At 41.3% G+C, this 8215-nt stretch overlaps 1 protein-coding gene across 1 annotated transcript; it reads left to right on the top strand.

Annotated features, from left to right (window-relative positions):
* Positions 1 to 3271: 3271 nt before the first annotated feature.
* On the top strand, positions 3272 to 5745 carry LOC146620160 (zinc transporter ZIP9). Its single transcript, XM_085368807.1, has 7 exons — positions 3272 to 3604; positions 3779 to 3884; positions 4107 to 4265; positions 4361 to 4429; positions 4759 to 4844; positions 4928 to 5062; positions 5177 to 5745. Exons 1-7 carry the CDS (start codon positions 3509 to 3511, stop codon positions 5435 to 5437), a joined length of 912 nt encoding a protein of 303 aa, XP_085224933.1. The 5' UTR covers positions 3272 to 3508; the 3' UTR covers positions 5438 to 5745.
* The last annotated feature ends 2470 nt before the right edge of the window (positions 5746 to 8215 follow it).

The raw sequence follows: 8215 nt of genomic DNA, 5'->3' as shown, positions 1-8215 counted from the left end.
TAGCCTTTTTTTCGACATGTATTTATTGGTAGGCATGGAGTTTTTAACGCTGTCATGCTTTACACACCCTTTAAGCTGTGGAAGAAGATAATTCATGTCTCAGCACACTACACTGATAATGATCTTAGTTTCTGGGTCTGAACCTTTTGTTGGGACTGCAGTTGGAATGCTGCTACTAATGCTGCCTCCAAATAAAAAGGGGGGAAACCTTTGCACGGTTGCTGCAGAAGGACCAGAGCTGAGAGCCTGTGGAAGGTCTAGCTATGAGGAAGGAGAGAAAGGCCTTTTTGGTTCCCCCTTCCCCGGGTCAGTTTTAGATAATGCTGACTGTGCTTCTGTACGCGTTGTTCTCGTTTCCTTTTTGTTTACGTTTTCCTGTAAGTTGCTTGAAATTAAGATTTAGTTCAGGTGGCTGCCATTTTTCTTCTTTTGTCCTGTCAGGCCCTCTTTAATGTCAATGTTTATGTAGACACTTTATCATGCCGATAGCTTATTTTAAGTTTCTGTAGTCAATGAGGAGAGATTAGGGGTGTAGACTGTTCTTTTTTTTTTCTTCTTCGATAACACTAAATAATGGGCAAGATTTAACTATAACAGTTACAGATTTTTTTTTTTGTGTGTCGTACTTCTCTTTAATAGGAAAGAGGGGATTGTGAAGGAATCGAGTTTGACCCAGAAGTGTCTGTGAGCATATAGACATGCTCTAAAAGACCACATTTGATCAAGAAACGCAGCAACTCTAATCAGAATACTTTAACAACATTGCAACACTACGAGCTACCCTATGAAATATTTAAAAAATGAAGAACATTTATGATAAAAGGCAAAGCACAACTGCTGTCTGTTGACTTAATGATATGGGATCATATTAAAACACGTTTTGTACCAGCTTTTGGAACCATAGACAAAATAAATGTGCGCTAACTGATCTTCCACTTGTATGACTGATGGAGAAGGGCACATCTTGGTGTATTTGTACCACGTATAGGTTCATCATCATGGTACTAACAAGACAATTGTATGACACCGCTGATTCCTGTGCTCTTTGCATCACGATTAGGTGATTTCGTTTGTTTTTTGTTTGTTTGTTTTTTAAATATACCTCTGAGCTGGCTTGAACTGTCTGAATGTGTCAGCACAGGTAACACATCTTTTCCAGTAACTCTAATCTCAGTTCAACTAACATTTCCATGTCTCCACTAAGCACTGGATGTAGTTAAATATATCGTATTTGGTGAGATGAAGGTAGGATACGAGTGGTTCTGTATTTAAGCAACTTTAATGGGACGGTTCTCTCACTAAGCCAGATGTTTTATACTGTATTCAACCTTACTGCTGTCCAGCCCAGTGCTCTTGTATTTAATTTGCTTATAGATCTACGTTTGTTAGTCTCATGGTTTCAGTGATTTCTGTAATGATGGATTTTTCTTTTGTACTATCTTTGTAAGATCTGTATAAACTTAATGCAAATAATGGGGTTGTAATTTTTTTTTAAACAGATCTCTAACGGAGGTTGTGGGCTTGTTTGTCTCTGCATCTCAAAAAGTGCACAGTCACAATGTTTTGTTTGTTCTGTTTGTGCTTTGCCTTTTTTAGGTTTAGATCATTCTAGATATTGAGAGTAACAATGGCATATCTCAACATTCGACTTACTCGTTTATCATTCTTTCCATTGGTCTGTCTGTACAGACATATTCTGTACTTCCCCTGAGTTCATTCAACAATAAATGTGTTTAATCAGCTTAGTTGATGATAAGAGTTTCTGTTCAATCGTCCAGTGGTAGAGGAATTTAAAGTAATATCTTTCTGATATTATAATTTTATTTTATTCAGTTGCACATGAAAGCTGGATTTGTGTTCAGTTCTATACAATCGGGGTTTTGCTGTTGCAGGTTTATTTGGTCAATTAGCAGCAGCTTCATTAGTTATACCTCACTGGTACTGGGTTGGACCCCCTTTTGCCTTCAGAATTGCTTTAATTCTTCGTAGCACAGATTCGGCAAGGTGCTGGAAACATTACTCAAAGGTTTTGGTCCGTGTTGACGTGATAGTGCTGTTTAAATGGATTAGTTGGTACCAGAGTGTGCCCAAAAAAATACACCACCACCACCTCTGAGCCTTTGATATGAGACGGGATGGGTCCATGCATTCACGTTGTTTATGCCAAATTCTAACTCTACCATCCAAATGTTTCAGCAGAAATCAAGACTCGCCAGCGGGCAACTTTTTTTTTTTTCCTTCTTTTATTGTCCAATTTTGGTGAGCCTGTGCAAACTGTAGCCTCAGTTTCCTGTTCTTAGCCGACAGAAGTGACGCCCACTTTGGTCTTGTGCTTGCTGTAACGTGTGGTTATTTTAGCTGCTACTGCTTTCCTGTCAGCTCGAAGCAGCCTGGTCATTCTCCTTTTGAGCTCAGACATCAACAAAACATTTTCATTTAGAGAACTGCTGCTCACTTCTCGTTTTCTGACCATTTTCTGTAAACCCCAGAGATGGTTATTCAGCCATTTCTGAAACACTCAAACTAAAGCACCTTTCTGTCTCAATCTGTTTCTCACTTTTGAACTGTATGGCAGGCCAATACAGAAAATAACATATTAATTAAATGTGTAGTGAATTAATTTAAATTGAAAATGAATAAATATTTAAATAATTAAACATCTGTTCATTTCATTTATAAGAATTATTTCCAATTTCAATGAATAAATGAAATTTAATTCTTTAATTTGTATGTAATTTATTTTGGCACTTGTGGCCCTCTATACATTTTCTTGTGTTTTACTCTCTCTTTTGATAGCGTGTTTTAATTGTTGCACAGTGCTTTATTTTAATAGCAATTGACATAAAACTTACCAACTTTACTTACGTACTAAACTATATTAGTGGTATGCAAAAAGGAGTGTATCGACTTCTTATGTAACCTGTCCTGCCAGTGACCTACACTCCCTCTTCTTCCATCAGGAGCCTCGCGTTGTGAAGGAATTCGTCTTTAACACACTCACTGTGCTCTTTATAGTGTCCACTTAGTGTGGTCTGGGAGTACTTTGTTGAGATTGAGATTTTACTCCAAACTGAAAACGGGTGGTGAACAATTGCGCAATCGAAGCCCTAAAAGATGCAATTAACGCCTTTGTTGTCCTACAGTGTAGGATGGGCGCGTAAAACCTCTCCAGAAAATACCTTTTAACCCACCCTGTCAAAACCGGCCTGGGTTATGTTTAACTGGGGCACAGAGGAATGGAGTTTTGCTTCCACTCAGGTTGCAGTTCTCGCTGTCGGACACTTGGTGCTGCTGCTTGGGAAGCAGCTGTGTAGCAAACGAGGGGGGCGGCCACGGCGGTGCGACGTGGAAAGGCAGAACAGCATTCTGGTGTTGTCTGATGGTAGAGATTAAACTCCAGCGACCCAATGAGAACGCACACCGTCCCGGATCTCAGTAGGAGCTAACGCTGAAATGAAAGCAAAGGGGCGAACCGGGTAAATACTTGTGTTAGGAAGAAGTCGTCGCCATGGACGGAGGGCTGATTATTACATTTATATCTGTGGCGATGTTTGTAGGCTCCTTTCTCCTCGGATTCATCCCACTGTTGTTCAGACTGTCTGAGGTAAGTGATTTCCCACAGTCTTTGTTTATAGCGGACTGTCTGGATCTACTTCATCTTGTCTTATTTGTCGTGCCTTCATAATGTGCAAGGCTGTTGTTTTGGAAACTTGCTGAACAACTAGAACTTGTGAGGGGAATCTCAGTCATCTGCTGAAATCACGTGTCTTAACCCTAGAAAAGCCTGCAGTTCGTTTCCATCCTGGGGGCAGGTCTGCTGTGTGGGACAGCGCTGGCCATCACCATCCCAGAGGGAGTGGGTTTGCTGGAAGACTCGTGGAAAGGTGAGCAGGAAAGCTCAAACATGCACATGACAACGAAGCAGAATGGTTGCTGTGCAAGCTTTGTGTTTATGTGGGTGTGCTAACCCACCAAATTTGCATGTGTTTGATTGTAGCCTCCAGATGATTGATGAGGCAGGTGGCAGATGAAAAAGCTGCTCTCTGTAAAAACAACAAAAACAAGCTCATCAAAAGCTCTTTCTGTTCTTCATCTTCCGTCTCCAGCGTCATCCTCTGATGTGTCATCCGGTCTAAATTCCAGTAAAGAAAATGGGACCGTGGCAGAGAGAGGCCCACCTCGGTTCCTCATTGGGGTGGCTTTGACGCTCGGGTTCACCTTCATGTTTGTCGTCGATCAGATAGGAAGCTACCTTTCCACACGCGGCAAGTTATCAGAACTCTCACGCCAGCTTTACATTGCAGAGTGTTGCCTCCACAGATTTGTTAACCACCTCAGCGTGTGCGATGTCTAATTTCAGACCAGACGACTTGTTTGTCCAACAGCGTCCACTTCACAGCCACGTTGGGCCTGGTTATTCACGCTGCAGGTACGTGACACAGCCAAACCTCTCCTCTGCATATTTATTCTCTTGCTTTTGCTTGAGACGCACGGTTTCACTGGCTTCGAGGTCACAGGGGTGGAAAGTTTATAAGGAAACGTTCCTTATGCCCCCGTGTGACTCAGCATGTGATTCTGCAGCACAGCCTGCAGGATCTAACTTTACAGTTATTTAAACGGGGACAACCAAGCTTGACAGCAGTCACAAATCAAACAACAATCATCCATGATGCAGATCTTAAAGACCGGAGACCTATACAAATCCACATAAAAGAAGTAGCTGTACCATAGAGTAATAATCTCTTTGTTTGCTTTTAGCTGATGGATTTGCTCTGGGTGCTGCTGTGGCTACAGGTCAAGTGACAGTACAAGTTGTAGTGTTTTTTGCTGTGATTCTGCACAAGGTGAGAGAACGGCTCATTGAAATGAACAGATGTCTGGGTGACGAGCACGATGCCATTGACCGTCTTTCCCGTCTCCTGTTTAGGCGCCCGCCGCTTTTGGCTTGGTCTCCTTTCTGATGCACGGAGGCCTCGAGAAGAAGTTCATTCAGGGACACTTACTGGCCTTTTCAGCTGCAGCGCCTATAGTTGCTATTGCCACTTACTTCATATTATATGCAGTAAGAAAGCACAATCTGACTGTCGTGTCTGCTTGAAAGGAGATGCATTAAATCCCAGTGACTAGACGGTTGCTGGGTCTGAGTTATTTAACTTGATGTGTGCTGTGTCTGCAGTCTGGAAGCTCATCTGAGAATCAGCTCAGTGCAACGGGAGTGGGAATGCTCTTCTCAGCGGGGACGTTTCTCTATGTGGCCACGGTGCATGTTCTCCCTGAGATCAGCAGCAGCAGGACTGATGAGCTGCCCTTGGACTCCGAGCAGCAGTCTGGAGCCGAAGCCCACCAGCAGAGACACTTGGGGCTCCTGGAGAGCCTCACCCTCATCATCGGTGTGGGGCTTCCGATGTTGCTGGCCCTCGGACTGCACGATGACTAAAAGAAAACATGAGGGCAATTTATTTTAAAAGGGGGTGAAAGGAAAACTCTGAGCACCTGTACTGTATGCCACAATGATCAGAGGACAAAATAGGCTTTGACAGAGTCTACCTTGGTCCTCTTATTTCAGTGTAACTTGGATTTGTGTCAGGCTATTGTTTGGGTGTCAAAAAGCTTTCCGGGAGGTGATAAAGAATCGGGTAACTATAGTTTCATAGCTGAATTGAGTTTCCATTCAGAGGAAGCAGAAACAGTTCTCATTTGTTGCCACGGTCCGCTGAAGGTATGTTGAGGTATTAAATATCCTGAAAGGTGAATAGATTTACAGGAACAACCAAATAATTCGATACTCTCTCACCTAGAAAATAAGGTCTCTAGGGCGTACACTTTATATTATTATATTTTACGGCTAAGAGTTTGAAAATATGGCCGGATTTTCAGATTATAAATGTGCAATAATACAAACTACAAAGTTTTTTTTATAATGTTGTTTGTCTGAGTTGGTTTATGGTGGGGATCGTGTTGAGTGAGAGGCAGCCTGGACAGGTTACCGTCTGTCTGCTATCACAGAGGCGCGGGCCAACTGTTCGCACTCACAGCTGCAGCTAACGCTAATTTAGAATCATCTCTCTGACTGAGCATTCATGCTTGTGCAGTGTGGAATAAGGCTGGGACAAAACCAGGGACACGCGGAGAACATCCAAACACAGAAAAGGGGCAAAGGTTTGAACCTCTCAATGTGAAGTGATAATAACTGCAGCCAAATGAGAAGACCAACCGGTAAACTGGTCCAGCAACTCTCATGTTAGGTGATACGTTAGACGGAGACGGGTTCCTGGCAGCAGGTGAGGTACGTATCAAGAACTATCAAGCAGATTCTGGAGGTTACAGATGTTTTATTGACTCACTGCCAGTTAGAGCAATTTTTACCTTTACTTTCCTTCTTTCAGCTCCTTTAGTGTGTGCAACATGTGAAATATTGAAACACGTGAAATGTCTTCTGGTTTTATAATGGCTTATTTATTTACTTTATACTTGATTCTTTTTTGTTTTCGTCACACAACGCTGTACATTGCTGCATCGACTGACCTAAAGCTTGTTTACTTATGTTTAACGTGTGGAGCAGAATTCCCCTTTTAACAGCTACACTAAATATCTTGAGATTGAATTTTAATTTCATAGTTTTTGTATTGTAAACCAAAGTTAAGATATTTTACACTTAAATTTGTCCTTTATTCATTAAGCTCTAAACACAGTTCATGTATGAACCCATATGAAAACACATGCACAGGTTAGAGACCAATTAGGTTTGCATCAATGTAACCCATCTGCTCTACAAACCTTTGGAAGTGACCACAGAAGACATGACAAAGGAGTATTAGCCAAAAGGAAGGTTTTTGGGTTTATAAATGACAGGCCACCAAATACCCTGATTCAACCGAGGACTTGGATTTTAACTACTTTAAAAAAAAACTTTGTCTTCAAGAATGCCTTAAATCACTGTCTGTGGTTGATGCTGTCTAGTGTTGCTTATTTAATTTTTGTTTCAGTCTGATAAATATTGATGACTCCTGTTTCCTCCTACTGGTGGAAAATTCCACTCTGACCCTCGGTGGAAGCTTGCCATTGGTGGAACACCACTAGAATAAAATCCAGTGTTTTTATGAACTCCCTGATCAGGGCTCATTTGCTGGAGTTTTTTGTTTTGTTTTTTTTTTAAGTTGAACACCATGCCATGAGAATAAAGATTTCTTTACTATTGTCTGAAAAGAGAGTTCCTTGGAGTTCTTTGATGATTTGTCCTACATGTGACCCCAATTTGAATACAGGAAGTGCTCCTGTTTACAGTTCATGTAATTATTAAAAATGTGGCACACATGATCACGCTGCTAATGGTGAAATCAAACATCTGTTATGGCCTAGCATTAAAGTGATACAGCGTTGTTCTGTTTGAATCTTGCACGTAATAAAAATCTTCAAGTGGTATAAAGATTTTATAACACACAGTAGTCAGACTAACAGGAAAACAGGCAACACCGTGGTCTAGCAAACATTAACTCTTGCCTCGTGTCCTCATAGCTCATTCAGAGCATTGCAGTAGGACTGCACTTTGATTCCTTTCCAACCTCTGCAGACTATCCCCTCCCCTCTTATTTGCAGTCTACTAACAGCTAAACGCTCTAGCCATCAATCTTTAAGTGCCGGATGGTTATATTTGTTGTCACTAATTGAATGTGGGTTGCATATAATGTGTTGCTACACAATCAATCTCATCTCAGGCTTAAGAACTAGCCAGGGGTCAAATATAAATGAATACACTGCTGTGAAGTACTGAACACAAATGGTTGAGGAAACAATGGTGCCTGTAAAGTTTACCCTGACAGGAGGTCACTCAGAGGTCTTGCTGATCTAAGCAGTTAACCTCAACTAAATAAAATGAAATGAAACCGTTTGGAAGTCTTTGAAACTGTATCCCAGCTACTGCACTCTATCAAATAAAAAGTTGACTTTTTGGATTATTAAAATCACCAAATGTTCATGTGTCTGTCATTACAATGGCCAAAAATGATTTTTAAGAACAGCTCTGATATGATGTTCAAGGGCCCTTGCATCTCGGGGACCATTTATAATGAATTTAAATTCATTTACATTCAAAGTGCAGAGAACAGTGATGTGTCTCAGTATTTCTGCAAGTCTCTGGAGCTATTATTTGACTGCAGATCCTTTTCTAAGCAGCTCTGGGTGAGTGTACAGGTGCAAAACAGAGTCTGAATAGAGT

This window comes from Diplotaxodon limnothrissa, linkage group LG13 (assembly GCF_057381915.1).
Source record: "Diplotaxodon limnothrissa isolate DT_005_m linkage group LG13, D_limnothrissa_male_GT1.1, whole genome shotgun sequence".
Lineage (NCBI taxonomy): Eukaryota > Metazoa > Chordata > Actinopteri > Cichliformes > Cichlidae > Diplotaxodon > Diplotaxodon limnothrissa.
The sequence above is the reverse complement of the archived record's forward strand: the minus strand, read 5'-3'. Positions and strand labels throughout refer to the sequence as shown.

What these genes read in the sequence shown, in the direction of transcription:
- LOC146620160 (XM_085368807.1), top strand. Translation starts at nt 3,509, where the DNA reads ATGGACGGAGGGCTGATTATTACATTTATATCTGTGGCGATGTTTGTA. An exon ending in AAGCTACCTTTCCACACGCG is followed by an intron (nt 4,266 to 4,360) that starts GCAAGTTATCAG and finishes GTCTAATTTCAG; the next exon opens with ACCAGACGACTTGTTTGTCC. An exon ending in TTGCTGTGATTCTGCACAAG is followed by an intron (nt 4,845 to 4,927) that starts GTGAGAGAACGG and finishes TCTCCTGTTTAG; the next exon opens with GCGCCCGCCGCTTTTGGCTT.